The sequence below is a fragment of the Physeter macrocephalus genome, chromosome 15 (genome assembly GCF_002837175.3).
Source record: "Physeter macrocephalus isolate SW-GA chromosome 15, ASM283717v5, whole genome shotgun sequence".
NCBI lineage: Eukaryota > Metazoa > Chordata > Mammalia > Artiodactyla > Physeteridae > Physeter > Physeter macrocephalus.
In genome coordinates, this window is record NC_041228.1 from 8684497 (window position 1) to 8703814 (window position 19318).

At 36.3% G+C, this 19318-nt stretch overlaps 1 protein-coding gene across 10 annotated transcripts in view; it reads right to left on the bottom strand.

The window, feature by feature from the left end:
* The window catches only part of EFR3A (EFR3 homolog A), a 96184-nt gene that overhangs the window by 12689 nt on the left and 64177 nt on the right, over positions 1-19318 (bottom strand). For 9 of the 10 annotated variants that reach the window (XM_024129340.2, XM_055091145.1, XM_028500380.1 and 6 more), the window contains 9 exons: positions 19201-19315; positions 17675-17726; positions 16137-16309; positions 15597-15672; positions 14416-14577; positions 13646-13777; positions 11831-11898; positions 10734-10861; positions 2322-2413 (listed from right to left, as the gene is read on the bottom strand). In XM_024129340.2, coding sequence (XP_023985108.1) covers positions 2322-2413; positions 10734-10861; positions 11831-11898; positions 13646-13777; positions 14416-14577; positions 15597-15672; positions 16137-16309; positions 17675-17726; positions 19201-19315 — 998 coding nt within the window. Of the gene's footprint in view, positions 1-1547; positions 1719-2321; positions 2414-10733; positions 10862-11830; positions 11899-13645; positions 13778-14415; positions 14578-15596; positions 15673-16136; positions 16310-17674; positions 17727-19200; positions 19316-19318 lie in introns of all 10 variants that reach the window. The other variant, XR_003683351.2, reaches the window with a different exon arrangement.

The following is a 19318-nucleotide window of genomic DNA, read 5'->3' on the forward strand; positions in this document are numbered from 1 at the left end:
TAATTTGGATAATGATGATGCATTTGCCCAGCATCAAACAATCATGCCTATGGTGCTTTATTCTATTAGTCAAGCTGATCATTTAATTTCAGGAGGCAGAGACGCCGCTGAAATAAATAAATGTTTTAGCCATTTATCTTCCTGAATACCTTAATTTAATTTAGGTATCTTTATACATATATAGTGCAATTTTTAGGAGAAGTTCACTAAGTGATTCATGGTGGGCTAAAATTTGAATTGCAAATGTTAGAACTCACATACCTCAGAAATGGACCAGGTATTTTAATAGACCATAGTAATAAGCTGAGTTATATCTAGGGAAAACAAAAGTTTTGCTATGATCTCCATCTAAACAACATTACAAGCTCTAAAAGCAGGTATCAAATATATCTGAGGACTAAGTGGGATTATGTATATACAATTTCAAGTAATTTTGATGAAATAATGAGCAATTTTTCAAATGAGCAATTTTTAAATTTGATTCATTGTTAGCAAATATACTTATTCTTAGTTTGATATTTTGTTACACCATTAACTGGTGAATACCTAATTGATGACACTTTCTCCTGTCCACACAATGAAATTAGTTAGTTTTAGCCTAGAAGGTACTGTTATTCTGTCTTCTGGTGTTTCAATGACCATTCCTAATACACAAAATTAGATACCATAATGGTAAATGAGTTTGAAACTCCAATGTGCTCAAGTAAATCTTATATACTAAACTGTACTTAACTTTTCAGATACTCAGGGTGAGGCATATTTGACTTAGGATTTATAGTTATAGCAAAGATAAAACAAAAGGATCTTTAATAATTTAACAAATGTATTAATGAACTTTTAATGTAAAATTCATGCTCAAGAATCTTCCTCCTATATTGTCTTCATGCAAATGTTCCTTCAGCTCATTTTATCAAAATAGACTGATTCTTTGCAACCGTTTAAAGTGCTATATATGTATTTTTAAAAGAAATAAAAATGGTTAACAAAAGGCAAATGGAAAAATACCAGTCAATAAAATAGACTGCACTCTTGACAAGTATAAACTAAGGCTTTGGATGAATTTCTTCCCTCAAAAGATAATAGCAGCAAATTCACTATCACTGAAAGATATAGCTAGCAAGATATCTCCTTCTTGCTAGTAAGGAGTGTAAATATTAAAATGCCTTTGAAGAGGTGAAATTTAGGGAAGATGATTTTTCCTGAGTCTTAAACTGGTAAGAAACTCTAAACCAACCTTAAAGCCCCAATTTCCAAAATGAACACTAACTGCCTATTCCAACTACTCTGATGCTCTGCAGATAATTCCTTGATAAAACTGATTAATTTTATATAACAGGGAGTTAAAAGCATGAAAGATATAAATTAATTGGCTGTACCCTGGCCACCAAATAGTTTTAATTCCTGAAGACAAATTAACTGGCAGGGATTGGAAGCAGGAGGGAGAAAGGAGGCTGAGAAAGCATGAATTCAGACAACTTCCTTCCTCTTTTCTTACACAGAAATTCTTTTAGTTATTTACATTGTACCAATGAGAAATAATGAAATACCTAGGAAGGCAAACAATGGATAAACCACGAGGAGGAAGCTGACTTGACATGCTGGCACACTGGCATTTTTACTTGACTATCAAAAAATTCTCTGCTGATTTGTGTGGATAAGTCCTAGCGAATACTGGCTGCTTTTTCTTCCTGTAACTCAGTTGGGTACACTCTTGTGCTCTATTGAAACAGGAGGAGAACATTAAATCTATGATGTTTCAAATAACTCCTTAAAGAGTACACAGGTCACTGATACAGCTTAACCTATGTTAAATTCATTATATTTACTATCCAAAAAGATAAAAATATTTCTCGCATAGGTGAAATTTTGAAACTTTCTAAAAGTAGTGAGCATTTGGCTTCACATGAGAGTGTATAATTCCATTTATTCTCACAACTTATGTTTCATAAATCTTTAAAAATAAATAGGATTAGAAAGCCTACTTATTTGATAACAGGCCTTGTGTAGCATTTCTTACTTATTAAAAAACTTACGTAGTTCTATCTTATGGTTCCTTTTACTACAATGTGAAATCTAGTGATATCATATCACACAATATTAAGTTTATGTATCTTTATAGGTATATGAAATTAGTTCAGTAAAATAAATTATAAATAAGTTCAAGGCTAAATCAAATTAACTTCTACTAACAATATTTTGTTGATTTAGGGATAAATCAGAGTTGTATTTGATCCTGTTTAAAAGTGTGGAGGGGCAAAAAGTTCTTTAAAATTGATGTCTATCTCAAGACAGTACTTCATCATAAACTTTCAGCAACTTACCACATCATCCGAAGGAATGCTGTTGGGTAAGATATCCACCTGAATGGATACGGTGTCCACAATACTTTTCCTTCTAGAAAGTCGATCTTCATCTAAAATTTTAAAAAATTTCCCCCATTATTTGCTAGTAAGAATAATATGTCATTTATAAACTCCACCTATTTCAGATTTAAAAATTTCAGAAAATTAAGACAGTTTGCCGTTTTTGCTCTTACTAAATATATAAAACAGTGTGCTCTCAGACTTCTGTATTTTGTGAAGCAGATTCAAAAAATAAAATTGATGGGTGAACTCAGTTTAATACAGCTGACCCTTGAATAACATGGAGGTTAGAGGTGCTGACACCTGCACAGTCGAAAATCAGCACAGCACTTTACAGTTAGCCCTCCACATCTCCAGTTCCACCATCCAGTTCAAACCCAATTCTCTATTAACCAATTCTATTCGACATGTTCTAAACCCAATTTTAACATCTCTAATAAACCTCCTTTACCTCTACAATGCCATATTTATTTTTCAAGAGTGCCATCATTCAAAAATCTTTATCTTTTCTTACCTAGATCTGAGGATAGCTTACTAACTGGTCTAATACAACACTCCCTCCTATACTACCAGTAGAGTTGTTCTAAAATAAAACTTTTTCACACTAAACTATAATTTTAAAACAAATCCAGGGACTCCCCTGGTGGCACAGTGGTTGAGAATCCGCCTGCCAATGCAGGGGACACGGGGTCGAACCCTGGTTCGGGAAGATCCCACATGCCGAGGAGCAACTAAGCCCGTGCGCCACAACTACTGAGCCTGCGCTCTAGAGCCCGCGAGCCACAACTACTGAAGCCGCACACCTAGAGCCCGTGCTCCACAACCGCAATGAGAAGCCCGCGCACCGCAACGAAGAATTGCCCCCACTCGACGTAACTAAAGAAAGCCTGCGTACAGCAACGAAGACCCAATGCAGCCAAAAATAAATTAATAAATTTATTAAAAAAAAACAACAAAAGAAACCAAATCCAGCCCACTGACTAATGCTGAGCTTCACAAGTTTTTTCACATCAAAGCACATATATATAATTATAATACACGTAAGGCATATGGAGATAAAAGGAAGAGGCTGCTCGCACTGCAAGCTGACTACCCCAGGCCCGACCCAGCTACCTGAAGAACTAAGGAGATAAATATCCAGACACACCTGTAAAGCTCCCAATAACAACTGGGAAGCTCAGGTCTAGAATCTTAGTCGAACAGCACAGTCAGTCACTTCATAATCTGGCAACACTCCATCTTCCTAATCTCATTTTGTATACAGAGCTGACTCTTGGACAACATGGGGGCTTGGGGCACTGACCCCTGCACAGTCAAAAATCTGCATTATAACTTTAGTCGGCCCTCCATATCCATGGTTCTGCATTCACAGATCCAACCAACTGAAGATCATACAGTACTGCAGTATGTATTTACTGAAAATTATCTGTGTATAAGTGGACCCCTGCAGTTCAAACCCGTGTTGTTTCAAGGATCAACTGTACCGTGATTTTATCCTTCTGAAGGGGTGAATAATGAACTAAAAGAAGGTCAACATAAAGAAACTAGCTTCTTTCTTACTGACTACTCCTCTACTCCAAGGTAGCCTTCCATGGCAGTAACTAATGCTGTTAATCAAATACGGCAATTTACTCTCTTTCTGGGACTTAGTAGGACTGCAATTCCTGGCCTCTTTGTGGTTAGGAGGGACTGTATAACTAGTTCTGGCCAGTAAAGTATGAGTAACATTTCAGATCGCGCCCACCCGTCAGCTTGGATTCCAGAATACGGATGACATGAAGTTATGCACAGTTAGCTGGAGCGATGAATACATCTTTACTGGTTTAAACTACTAAGAACCTGTGACTGCTTTTTCTCACAGCACAACTTAGCCAGGGTTTCTTAGCCTTGGCACTAGTGGCATTTTGGCCCAGGTAATTCTTGCCAAGGGGACTGTCCTGTGCCTCACTGGATGTTCGGTAGCATCCCTGACCTCTACCCACCGGATGCCAGCAGGCGTGCCCCAGTGGTGATAACTAAAAATGTCTCTAGGGTTGACAAATGTTCCGTGGGATGGGTAAAATCACCCACAGTTGAGAACCACTGACTCCGTCTATCCTGACTGATAACAGACCTTTCTAGAATTTTCCCTCTATGCTACCACGAGCTTCTTAAACACTAACCACATCACTCCCCCAAGCAAATCTACCCACTGCTTGATGAAGTAAAAAGGCATCTGGGTTCTCCAGTCAGATCTTGCCAACAGTAACTTCAGAGCTGCTCCCTTATTTATCTCGTGTTTAAGGCAAACGTGCCTATTCTCCAACCTCTGAGCAGGCTTTGGCACATCTGCCTTACACGCTTTTCTACAAACAGAAACTCCTGCTGGAAGCCCTTTATTACCTGCCCTTTCTTATGTCCTCCCCACTGTAAAGATTCTTATCTTTCAAGCCCTGGTTAAACATTACATCGCTTCCTTTAAATCTTAAATATCACCCTAATTATTTTTACTTATCCCTCTTTCTTCTAGCTACAGAAATTTACTTTCAGTTATGACTGATCTTTCCTTGTCACTCTTCAATCATCATCACCCTTTAGTCATCTCGTGGGCCTTGGAGTACAGACATATGAATTAATGTCTCATGTCCCCAAGTATACAAGAAATTCAGGGGCAGACTCTGTGTCTGCATCTAGCACACACCAGCTACTCAGGTTCTGCTGGGTGAAGGCTGGAGGAACACAGACCTATATCTGTGACGTTATTACCTATCATTTTTCTACAGTTTTCAGGCTGGAAATATTATATCTCCTGCCTAGGGCCATTACTGAGGTAGCCTAGATACTGAACTTTTTCTACTTTTTCTTCATGATCATATGCACTAATATAAATCACCAAAGCTAATGACCAAACATCAATGGACCTGCCACAAAATAGTATGTGGTCATCACTGCTGACTTGCTTTTTTACCCTCTAATCACACCAACTTTCAATATCTTACCAGAATTCAAAATGAGGAATAAATAATAGCCTGCTTCCCACCCACACAAGATTTTCTAGGTTAATATACAAAGGCTGATGGGTTGCAGAGAAAAGTCAAATTGAAGCCTAAGATAAAAATAAAAAGGAAAGGAGAAGTACAGAGGCAGGAGAGGGATTACTGAGTGACAAAAATCAACAAGAACAGAAGGGAAGTATAGTGAGCAGAGATTAGGGAAGAAAATGAAATTCAGTGGGAAACTCTAATACTATATTCTCAGAAAGTTCTTTCTTTTGACTTATAGAGCAACCTGCTTGTAGGTGACAGAAAAAGCCCAGATACAACTATCATCAGATATCTTGTACATCTACACAAAAGTAAGCTTTCCAAAATAGAGCTTACCAAAGATAACTCTCCTGTTTCCATGGGCCGTCCACATCGGTTCCTGACCTGCCTTTCAAAGTCTGCTGAAATGCAGCATCACTGCAGCCTCTGTGGACTGCACTGTCCTGCCAGTTCGAGAACTACCCTGTCACCATCTCAGTGTCTGACGTACGCACCCGCTTGGGAGGCCCTTGCTTCCCTTCCTGAAGTTGGTTTGAGGTAGTCCCAGACACTACTTTCTCTGCCCTTTCATTTTCCCATCCCTTCTCCCTCTCCCCTTCCTATAATCTGCCATTCACAATGGTAATCACTGTTTCTTCTTTTTGTTTTTAATTAGAACCTGGGTTTTAGAAGTAATACTTAGAGAGAGTGAGGCCTAACGTCCTTCAGTGATATTTTGCTGCCACCTGGTGTATCTGTGTGTAATGTATATAACTGCATTCAGATGGCTAAAGAATAGAGAAAACAGTCTGAATACAAGTATTAACACAGAACTATATTAAATTACTCAATATAATTTTCTATGGCTATATAAAAAATAAGATGTAGGAACTTACTTAACTGTATATAATAAATCATAAATGTAATTAGGGCTACTATACCATTCAGATTCAATGAAAAAGCTAACTGGGGCAAAATGAAATTTCACAGATAATTTATCTACACGAAATTTAAAATGTCAGTTTAATGCTGATACTACTTATACAGATATACTTTTTTGCTCCTATAGAAAAACAAAATTCCATCTAGAGCTAATGCATATTTATAAAATAAAAAGAACCTAAAAAACCATTGTCACCATGAATAAAAAGTCAGTGTAGGGCTTCCCTGGTGGCGCAGTGGTTGCGCGTCCGCCTGCCGATGCAGGGGAACCGGGTTCGCGCCCCGGTCCGGGAAGATCCCACATGCCGCGGAGCGGCTGGGCCCGTGAGCCATGGCCGCTGAGCCTGCGCGTCCGGAGCCTGTGCTCCGCAACGGGAGAGGCCACAACAGAGGGAGGCCCGCATACCACAAAAAAAAAAAAAAAAAAAAAAAAAAAAGTCAGTGTAATATAAAAGACAATCTTTTATTTCTAAAACAAGCTTTAAAACAAAACCTCTACAAGGAGAGATGGGATATATACATGAAAATACTTTTATAAGCAGATATTTGTTGGAAAATAATGGAGGTTTTGATAAAGCAGATAAAGGCAGCCATGTGTTATAAGTGCTTTTAATCAATAAAACAAATTAACAAAATTCAAAATGGAAGATTAAGACATTAAAAAAATACTAATACCATTCTTATATTGATATGGCATTTTGTAGTTTTTATAAGTACTTTCATGTATATAACCCATTTGAGCGAAATGGCTTCAGGGCTATGGTCCTCGCTTCACATGAGGATATGGGGTCACTGAGAGATTAAGGGGTTAAGCCCAAGGCCACATAGCAAGGGTAGAGCAAAAGCCATTCTATTTTCTCTTCACTTCTTCACTTTGAGAAGTCATCTTTTCTGAAAGCTCTTGCAAAATTCCCTATACTGCTAATTTCAAAATTCTCATCATAACCTCTAATCTCTCACACAAAATGCAGTCCTGACCCCTACCGTACTTGGATGCTCCATTGTCCAAGACACTCAACAAAAGGCTGAACTCCAAAACTACCGCCTCTTCCCTATTCATTTCTGTTAATAAAAAGTCCATCCTTCTATCACCCAAGATTCAAAACTACTTATAGACAGTTACATTTGAAATGCAAACTTCTTTCTTTCTTCACTTAAACCCAGTCACACCACCCATCCCTCCTAAAACAAAAACAACAAAAAGCAAGCAAATGAAGCAGCAAACAAGCTCTGTCTACTCTTCCTCCTGGTGCTGTACCAAGCACCCAAATGTCCGTGGTAGAGCCCTACACAAAATCTTTGCCTTTCTCCCTGCCCCCCTGTATCACTCAACTGCTTATAGATTCTCTCTTGCAGTGTTCTAGAGTCCACTCACTTTCCTGTATTTGCACTGGGACCTCCTTAGTATAGGTCACTGCCATCTCTCCTGGAGATTACTGAAGAGTATTCTAAATGGCTGTCCCATCTTCAGTTTGCTAAACTACAACCAGAGTAACATTTCTAAATGCAACTCTTATCATGCCATCCCCTGTTTAAAATCATTTAATGACTCTCCATTGCTTTTAGGATAGTTCAAACTATTTAACCCGGTTTTACAATCCCCAACCCTACTCTTCCAATTCACTCCAAGTAGACTAACTTAATACTAATTCCTTGAAAAATCATGTTCTTGCCTACCTCCATTCCTCCACATATGCTATTACTTCTGCATGAAACACAGTTCACTTGCCTAACACCTGCTTCAGGCTCAGCATAGGGACTTTTTCCTCTGGAAGACATCTGTTTCACCAAACCTGGACCAAACACTCTCCTAGGTGCTGCCTGAGGACCCCAAACCTCTCTGATCATAGCCTTTAAGGCATATTGCAACTGTCCTGTTAGACAAATTGTATAATGAATTAACTTCTTTCCTATGCATCTCGAATAAAACTGGTGAAGTGCCATCTTGGGAGAACTGAGAAAAACGTCACTCAAAATCATCTTCTGTGTTTTGTGGTCCAGATGAGGAACCCATTAGGAATGACTGTAAGTTTTGTGAAAGCAGAAACCTCTGTCTTGTTCATTTTTGCTCCTGTTTGCACAGCAGCTGGCACCCTGTAAATACTCATTAAGTACTGTACCCCCTCATAGAGGAGCATTTAGCATACACCTAGACATACGCTATTAACTCAAATTCTAGGTTGATTTGAGACAAAAGGAAAATGCAATAATCAGCTAACATTTATTTATCACTTACTATATGTCAGTCACCAACAGTTCAGTAAGCTTTAGGCAGACCATTCTTCTGTCTTTCGAACCAGTTACCATTATATTTCAATCATTTGTCTGTCTTCTCCACCAGATTTTAATCCTTGAGGATAGGGACTGAATCTTAACACCTTTCCACCCACAAAAGTCAGAAAAGTGCTTGATATATAGTAGACTCTCAGTAAAGGTTTGTGGAATACATAAAAAAATAAACCTGGATGAATATGGATGACTGAACAATCTTTGAGCACACAGTTGGCAAAAATCAATTTATTAAGCACCTAACTGAACAGGCAAGGCAGTTAATTCTAGTGATCTTACCTAACCAAATTATTTAATTTCAGTCTCACTATCCTCATTTGTAAACAAAGACAGTGCTACCTTCCTCACCAAACTATGTTACAGATTAACTGAGAACATGAATACAAAGTGCTTATCACAGTGACTGGCATACAGTTGGTGCATAATAAATGGCAGCTACTATTTTGATGATGATGGGTATATATGCATGATACACAACAAACTATTTTGTTTTTTTTCTTTTGATATATTGTTCTGAAATCCCTTATTTTTAAAAATGAATACCTGATGGTCATACAGCAAAAAGAAACTTTAATAACTGATTGATTATCCCATACAGTATCACTGTATCTTCTGCCTCTTTCTGCATTAAGGCAGGACACACATGCCACGGACTGGTTCTAAACTATCAAAATCTATATAAATCAGAAAAACCTTATTTATACTGAGGGATTTCTGTGCAGTTATGTAACTAAGTATATGCTGAAATACTCAGAATTCTCCTAGTCAATGATAGGGAGGCATTAAGAGAGAGAATATATCATTTTCAGGGGTGGGAGGAAATGGGAAGAGCAAACCACTTGTTAAAAAAAGTACCATAATTTTCATTAAAAATTGTTTACAGTTAAAGGAATAGGGTAAAAGGAAATAACAAGGGGTGAAAATAAACTACAGCTATGGGGAACGGAGAGCAAAATAATAACTGAACTCACAACTATATAAAATATACAGGCCACTGGCTCCATTTTCTAGAAGGCAAATTATATTAAGCTATTTTCCTAGAGGACAGGTGAGGGAAAGGGCAAGCCAAACTGACACTTGGATTTACCTTTGTACTTGTGCCTGGGTTTATGAGGTTTTTTGCCTGAAGGAAAGAGAGCTAAATCCAAGTTATAAGAATGAAATATTTTAAAAGTCTGTTTTAAAAATTCTTTTAAATTACAAAGCTCTACTCATGTTTTATTCTTAGCACTTTTATTTCCCCAAGGAACTCACGAGGAATAGAATTTTCTATACTATGGAATTTAAAAGAAAATGCAAAAGCTTTCATTAACATCTCAGACTATTATAAACAACTATCATTGTAATAAATGTATATATTTTGGATCCACATTATAAAAAGATAGCTATTCCCAAAGACTGTGCTACTTCTAGTGATTAATCCAGAAAACTACCTAACTGAAATCAAACAGTTCTCTTATAGAACAGAGGTATCCCCAAAGGAAGAACTAGTTTTTCTACCAAATTTAATATTTATACAGTCATCAAATGAAAACGAAGGTGTAAGATAAAAATTCTTCGATTTTAGTTTTCAAAGTAAAAACTGAATGCAAGACACCATGCAGTTTTGTCTTGAAACAAACCAGAATTATCTCAGGCAATGAAAAGAACAGAAGGAAATACATAATGCACAGAGGAAAATATATTCTTAACTTAAAAAGTTTGCAGATTTCTTTACATAGCAAATAGTCTGTACTCTTTCAAATGACAAAAATTACCTAATTCATTAAGGTCAATAGTCACAAATCACTAACTAAACAGTTTTCACCAATTTCCCTAAGTTAAACACAATACTGCTTAAAGAGTAAAGATCTCATTTTGCTTCTTTGTTGAAAGGATAATATTATTCAGTATAATATCAATAATATATGAAGTATAATAATAACGATAATCACTTGAGGATTCAATATGCTCATGATAAAATCATATACATGTTTTTAGAGATTTACTAAAGGTTTTCAAGAGCAAAATTTTAAAATAGAAGTAAACTCTCTTAAGCTAGTAAGTATACAAACATAATTAACTTTCTAACTGGGCTAAAAGAAAAATTGCTGACACATAATCACTAGATTAAGAGTTCTAATTACTTTCCTCTTACCTGTTACTTGTGGTACATATGGTACTGACAATCTCTCAACACTATAGCCACTGCCACCTAGTGACTCTGCAATCTTGTTGGTCAAAAAGTACAAATTTTTGTCATGCTTCTCTAAAGATTTTGGAAGCCTGTCAAGTTGATCAAAAAAGAAGTCATTTAGTGTTATTTAAATTACTGAGCAAAAATAAGTTAACCCATAAACATTTTAGATCCAGGCCTAAATATAAATATAAATGCAACTTAAACTGTAATTCGTAACAGAAAAATCCGTGTATCTTAGGTGGCTAATTTGAGCTCTTTAAAAACGTAGGCTATGTGGACCCATACAGGAAGCATTCTGCTGACTCCTTCCCCAGTAATGTCCCAACGGGGAAGTCAGCCTTCCATGATTCCACTGGTATTCACACATTAAATGATGAAGAGGACTAAATTCAGCTTTAACTTTCATGCTAATTAAAAATCTACTGAGAGAAGAAAATAAAAATGAAGCCCCCTGACTGTTAAAGAATAAGATATTAGCCAACTAAGTGATAGGAAGCATTTGGCTAAGACCTACGATTTCACTTCCTTTTCAAACTGTTTAATATTATCTTATGAGCATGCTTTCAATATTAAACTGGTTTTAGAGCCCAAAAGTTTGAATAAAGTATTTTTCATATATATTTTTTTGTTTGGACAGCAAGAAAAAAATTCAGGGTATAACACTGATTTTCCGTATTACATTCTTTCTCCTAGTTTTATTAATATTGTTGTCTATTAGAGAGGCTTGAAGAGGATATTGTATTCTCTTAAAGGAGTGTTCACTTATATATCAGAACATGCTATATTTAAGAGATATACCTCCATATTAAAAAAAGATAAGATAAATTTTTTTCATCAAAGATTGATTCCATGTGTTCATGAGTCTACATTTATACTTTACAAGAACTTTTACAGCAAGATAAACAAGTTAGATGAATTAAATGACAGAAACATAAAACGATGAATATTTTAAAACACCAGAAAATTATTCTAACAGTAGTTTACTCCTTTGTAATTATCACTGATTGGTTTCCCAAGTCAGTGCCCCTTCCTTAAAATGTAAAGAATTAACATACATGCACTTATCTCTGAAAATATGCTCTGGTAGAAAATAAGGGGCTTCCATAGTTCGAATTTCAATAACCTGAAAAATATTCAAAAACAAAACAAAATAAAAATCAAATACCTCACTCCTCAGGACCCTGCCACAAAAATTTGGAAAACTAAAAACACAGAAACAGAATCTAAACATTTATACGAAATACCATCATTTTTTTTTTTTTTTTGTGGTATGCGGGCCTCCCTCTGTTGTGGCCTCTCCCGTTGCGGAGCACAGGCTCCGGACGCGCAGGCCCAGCGGCCATGGCTCACGGGCCCAGCCGCTCCGCGGCATGTGGGATCCTCCCAGACCGGGGCGCGAACCCGGTTCCCCTGCATCGGCTGGCGGACGCGCAACCACTGCGCCACCCGGGAAGCTCCGAAATACCATCATTTTATTTTGGAATTTAAACTACATTTAGAGCACAAAAGCAGAGTTCATTTTGTTTTCACATTTATTATTTTAAAAAGTCAGCAGGTAACAAAATCGTGATAGTAAAATAATACAGGTTGCAAAAAAAAAAAAAGAGGATACATTACATTTGATTAAACCTACTACAGAGGGATGAGAAGCTGTACTTTCTTGGGCTTCCCTGGTGGCGCAGTGGTTGAGAATCTGCCTGCCAATGCAGGGAACACGGGTTCGAGCCCTGGTCTGGGAAGATCCCACATGCCGCGGAGCAACTGGGCCCGTGAGCCACAACTACTGAGCCTGCGTGTCTGGAGCCTGTGCTCCGCAACAAGAGAGGCAGGGACAGTGAGAGACCCGTGCAATGCGATGAAGAGTGGCCCCCGCTCTCTGCAACTAGAGAAAGCCCTCGCACAGAAACGAAGACCCAACACAGCAAAAAATAAAAATAAATAAATATATATTAAAAAAAAAAAAAAAAAAAAAAAAGAAGCTGTACTTTCTTAAATGCCCTATGTGGGAAATGCCTTCACAAGCACCAGGCCCTCGCTGTCCCCCCTCCTCTGCACCACCTTTTGCAGCACGTGCAGGTGGTCTCAGAGCTCTTGTGAAGTCTGGCTCCTCCACTCACCTGGGAGCCACTTAAAGGGGGACCCTGCTTTCACAGCATTTGTATCTCTAATGGCAGATGTCAAATATTCACTCAAACATTTGTTTAATGAACGAATGAGTTTTATTTCTTAGAATGTTCTAAAAACCTACATTTTAGCAAGGACTGAGAGATGTGCTTCCAATTTCATAAAAATGAGGTTCTCCTTGAAAGATGTTTTTAAAGAATAAAAACTACAGTGGACTTTTTCTGCCAGGTAAGTTAGGAGTTCTGAAATGTATATTAAATCATGCAAGTAACTATTTAATGAGTTACTGCTGAGAAAGCTAAATACAGTTGAATGACACAGGACAAATCTCTGAGAGGCACATTAATTATTCAACTTTTGAGATCTAACTCAAGTAGATTGGTTTAAAACAATAACAACAAAAACAGTATAATTAAAGAAATATTAGATACTAAGATTCATAATGGTTTAAAAGGAAAACAGTTGTATAAGAAATCACATGAAGTATTTTAGAAGAAAATCATATATTCTACTCAACCATTACACAGAAAAATTCTAATATAACAGGCATCAAAGAAAACATAACACTAGTCATAGTTAGAGCTGTAGTGGCGATTTTGTCACTATTGAGAAAGTCATTCATACTTTTATAGCATTATCTTAATAATTTGGTACATAATCATCAAAATTAAAAATAATCATCACTGGAAGAAAATCCGCCACTTTTGTATAAAAATCAAATTCGAGGGCTTTTCTAAATACGTTACCTTGCTAACATGCTGGCAAAACGCAGGGACAGCTATCATCTGACTTACAAAGTTGAGGTATGCAGCAACCAGCGCCATGATTCCACAACGATGGAACATTGGTAAATTATCCTCATTGATAATTGCACTGTCCTTTAATAAAAAACCAAAAAACAAACACTGACAGATCAAGGTCTTACGCTTCATTAGCATTTTCTCTATGATTATATTAAAAAACTGCAGGTAGTTTGGAATGCTAACAAAAATGTCCCCTTATAAGAAGCTTTTAAAAAAAAAATTCTAAAAAGAGAATAAATGCCCATTTATAAGAGACTTAAATCTCTTAATTCAAACAGTTCTTTAGGAAAGCCTTTCCTAAACGTGGGCGTGGGCAGAATATATATAAGATATATAAAAATAAATACATATATTTTCGTTGCATACTGTCCTGTTACCGCATAACACTTAAGCTCCAATTAAACAACTACATATATGCAATTCTTATTATGTAACGACCACCTTCCCTGCCAGGACGGGAAGGCACAGGGATCACGTCTTTCCAACACAGCATATATTCCTGTGGCCTGAACAACAGCTGGCACACAGGCACTGCTTACTCAACATTTGTCAAAAGAATAAATGCATGGGATCATAGCCTTGAGTGTTTTAGATTTAAAACTAGACATCTCACTTAAAAAACTCATGTCCTTGGATAAAGGCAATAATATTTTAAAGATAGTGTCGAATTCATGAAAGAATCCTTTCTTCAATGAAAGGTTATGAAAACATACCTGTAAAGCAATGGCTAATCGAATGAGATCAATAACCACTTCTTCATTGGCCAATTCGATAGTTATAAGAGCAAGAGAAGTATAAAGTAGCTCATAGTTTTTCTGAACATTGTCTTCCTCTTTACAGCCCAAATATATGTGCCGATATAGTTGTTGCCCATTCTGAAAAGGGGAATGACAGAGGAAAAAGATAATTTTGCTTAAAATGTAGCAAGGCAGATTTTACATGCATATATAACCTCTTAAAAAGTAGCTATCTTATTACATAACTTAACATGGAAGAGATTTAGGCTGATAATCAGAGGGTCAAATTGTATTCCAATTATTAACATCAATAACTACACCAATATTTAACTACAAACTAATATTGGAGTGGAGGACAAACTTAAATAAAAACAGCAAGTAATAGTTCCAGTGTAAACAATGAAAATGTTTTTAATACTAATTTGAAAAGACAAGCAAATTATAGACTGATTTGAGAAAAAGTGAAATGAACGGCAGAATTATGGGAGCTTTGGCAATGATAAAGAACATTTGGCTGAGAGGAAATGGACTCAGGCTTTCCCGCCTTAGGGAACAACCTCCTGTGAGGTGAGTTAAGAGCTGTCCAGGGAAGAGCATCTCCAGGTTCTGCTACACTTTTGTCTGAAGTGACGATGGCACATCTGTAAGCCCATCTGTAGGGGAGAGGTTACAGACACACCCCAGGGACTGCGAGAGGGTCCCCTCTAAACCAAACTAATCTAAATATGTTAATAAAGAATATAAAAAGCCTTGCTGTCTAACGCATTCCTGGGTATAGGTCTAACTGCCAAGTGAGAGCTAACAGAAATAAGAGAGTTTTTCCCATTTCAAGTTACTATGTGGTAATTAACTCAACGTGTTGCACTGGTTCTCAACACAAACTGTAAGCTACAATCACTGGGAAATGGAAGGACCACCATGCCTCCTCCCCAGTAGTCACCACTGCCCACCCCCGATATGATTTAACCCATCAGTGGTGAAGCCCAGGCATCGGTGTTTCTAAAGCATAAAGCATTTGGGGAGTTGAAGATGGATTCAGATTTTCAACTCCAAAATGCTATGGCTTCACTTTAAGGTTATCGATCACTATAAAACTACCTAACAATTCAAATGGCTATAACTTAAGTCATGCATTCTTTTTCAGAAGATAATCGTACCTTTTTCATGAAACTTGTGTCTTGTCTACAAATTTTTTCTCTTTTTATTTTTAGGTCAGCCACATCTGGTATTATTCTAGAGACAATCAACGCATCATTTTTAATGAACAGCACATTTAGTTATATCATCATATCTTACATGATGAACCAGCTATACTTAGGAGTCTGAACTATTTAACACTCATTTCAATGAGCATTTTAAATAAGCCTATATGTAATGATACTACTGAATTACCAAGTTTAATCAAGTAGAATTGCATAATCTTGACTTCTAATGTCATTCCTAAGTTTAAAGCAAAACCAAAATAAAATTTATGTAACTAGTGATTACTAGTAGATGAGATCTCTGAAAGTACATTAAAAGAACTTCAACACTATTTTAAAACATATTAATAATTAAATTGTCACAATACCAATTAAATAAAATTCTGGATTAATAAAACCTGAAAAGCCTAGATTAAAATAATGACAATACTTAAATACATTAACATAGACATCTGAAAACATTACCATTAAGCCTATTTTCAAACAGCACATTACCTGATCCCTCGAAGCTTTGCCCTATTGTCATGGCGATCCATGAGATTATGCATTACTTCCAAGACTAACTGTCTCAGTTCATAGTCTTCCATGAGGGATGGCGATAACAAAGGATCCAGAAAAGACCCCGGCAGTGCAGTAACTATTGTCTTTGCTTTGTATCCAGAGGTTACCTGATCACAGGGAGGAAAAACAAAGAAACAAACAAAAAAACCTTTGTCATGAGTCCTTCTTCGGTAAAACTCTCAAGCTGTTTTGTAAGAACCATAAGCTTAGAGAAAACAGCAAGTATGGACAGCAGCCTGAAGGAAAAACTAAAAGGAAATTTGTGAGATGATGAGGATTTTACTGAATTTACAAAAACATCATTCATAGATTTAATAAAATTAATAATAGCACACATTTACCATATGCCAGGCATGAATCTAAGCACTATATGTGTATTAACTTCATCCTTACCGTATTCCTATGAGGCTAGGCATTAGTGTACCCCCATTTTGTAAAAGAAAACTGAGGCTCAGAGAGACTAAGAATATATGGAACAGGCAGTCAGTCCTAAATGGATATAAGGAGACTAGGCAGCAAATAACACCGGGAAGACCTGAAAATTTTAAAATGGCAAATAATTCTTTTATTTTAAATTAAGCAATTTAGGTTAATAGGAAAGCATTTTCATTTTGGAAAGCTGTACTTTATTCTTTATTTGATGTGACATTTCTGAGTGTATCCCTATGTCTAAAGTTGGAGATTTTAATTAGCATATACTTTAATGCTATTAAATAGTTTAACCGTACCACATAGAAATTCATTCAGTTGACTATGTAGTACAATTAGGATTAGAGACAAGGTTATTTACTCAGGGAATTTATTTAATAAAAAGGCTTAGGACCAAATGAAATTTCATGTGGGTAATCTCTATTTATATTCAGGATTACTAGCATATATAGAACATCTAACATTTATATTTGGGCACTCATTATAGGATAAAAGTGATTTTATAAGTGAGCAGAAATTGGTGGGACAATTACTATTCACCTAGAAAAATTAAAAATATATCCATATCTTATACCACATACAAAAATAAACCTCAGATCAAAGTTCTACATGTGGAAAGCTGAATTTTAAACCTTTTGTAAGAAGATATAAACAAATATGTTTATATCATCAGAGTAGGCAAGGAGCTCTTAAACAAGATACAAATAAAAAAGCAAAGATCACATAGGAAAGGACTGACAAATCTGGCTCTAGCTGGGCCCAGGCATCTTCATCTATAAAATGGCAACGCTTCCTGCCCTCGGTATGTTTCATCATTATGAAGATCAAATAAGACGACAGGAGAAATGAGGAATAAACAATAAAAGTAAAATTTTAAAGAATGAAAAGCATAATATTCAAGTATATAAACCACAGAAAAAAAACTTACCGTAAATACTATCTTATAATACAAGAAAAAGAAACTGATAATGTGAAGCTATTCTTTTAACCTCTTTAATAATTTAGGGTTAAAGTGTGTTCTTCACCTGTCTTAAATTCCTTACCATAAGTAAAGATCTCAGCAACATTATCTGAATCCGCCTGGTTCCCAAATCCCTAAAATATACAAAATAGTGGTATTATCTTATTAATAGTAATTAACTTCATTTCCTTACATTATTACTTATTGATTTAAAAACTCTATATTCATATTAGCTATATAGATTTTATTTTCATACTAGCTAAAGTCAAGGCTCACTTTATACTCTAAATTTCACATGAATTAAAGGGTTATATGTTAAAAAATAAATCAAATTTGAACAAAAAAAATTAAAAAGCTATTAGCTCTCAAAGGAAACAGACCTCTACACGCAATGACATGAAAAGTCAGTTGTATGAATACACAACAAAACAACCTCAATTAAAAGCTACTATAGGGCTTCCCTGGTGGCGCGGTGGTTGGGAGTCCACCTGCCGATGCAGGGGACACGGGTTCGTGCCCCGGTCCGGGAAGATCCCACATGCCACGGAGCAGCTGGGCCCGTGAGCCATGGCCGCTGAGCCTGCGCTCCGCAACGGGAGAGGCCACAAGGGTGAGGGGCCCGCGTACAGCAAAAAAAAAAAAAAAAAAAAAAAAAAAAAAAAAAAAAAAAAAGGCTACTACAAATTGGAGAATAGATCTATTGCAAATATAATTAACAAACATAATATCTATTTAACATATATTAATAAGCAGGTAGGAATGTGCCTAAATAATTCTTATATAAACAGTTCTTCAAAAAAGAATTAACAAATGAAGAAAGGGTTCTCTAATTAATGGCCAAATAAATATAAGTCAAATAAGACCATCATTTCCTTATTAAATTAGCAACATACAAACATATTTACAAACTAAAGCTTTAGCTGGTTGTAAAATCAAAGCAAATCTATAAAATGAGGGGAGGGGGCCAAGGCATATGATCTTTAAAATAACTTTCAGTTCTAGAATTCTAGAAGTAAGTCAACATTCCTTCCACAGTGACAAACCTGAAACTTTACCCTAAATAATCTACATATATAGAAAATGCCCAGGCTGAAGAGACCTTCCACCTAGTCAATATAAGAAAATTTGAGAATTTATGATATATTGAAAACTGATTCTAAAAGCATGCAATGTTTTTTTGGTTTTGTTTTGTTTTTTAATTTTTATTGGAGTATGGTTGCTTTACAATGTTGTGTTAGCCTCCACTGTACAACAAAATGAATCAGCCATATATATACAGATATCCCCTCCCTTTTGGACCTCCCTCCCATTTAAGTTACCACTGGGCATTAGGTAGAGTTCCCTGTGCTATACGGTTATGTTCCCATCAGCTGCCTATTTTATACACAGTATCAATAGTGTACATGTGTCAACCCCAGTCTCCCAAATCCTCCCACCCAAGCATGCAATGTTGAGTCGACTGCTTAGCAATCTAGTGCCATAACAACACCACAGGACTTTTATTACTGAGTAAAAAGACAAAACATTTTATAGATTTAAGATAAAATTTAATACAAGATTAAGTTCAACTTTACAGTTTGAGAACACAGAACAACTACATACACATACCCTAGTTGACTGATATCCAAGGTATGGGTGGATGTTCCAAAGACGGGTACTTTCCCCATAATGAACATCATGATTTCTGACCTCTGATAATCTGGTAGGTTACTTCCAAAAAATCCTA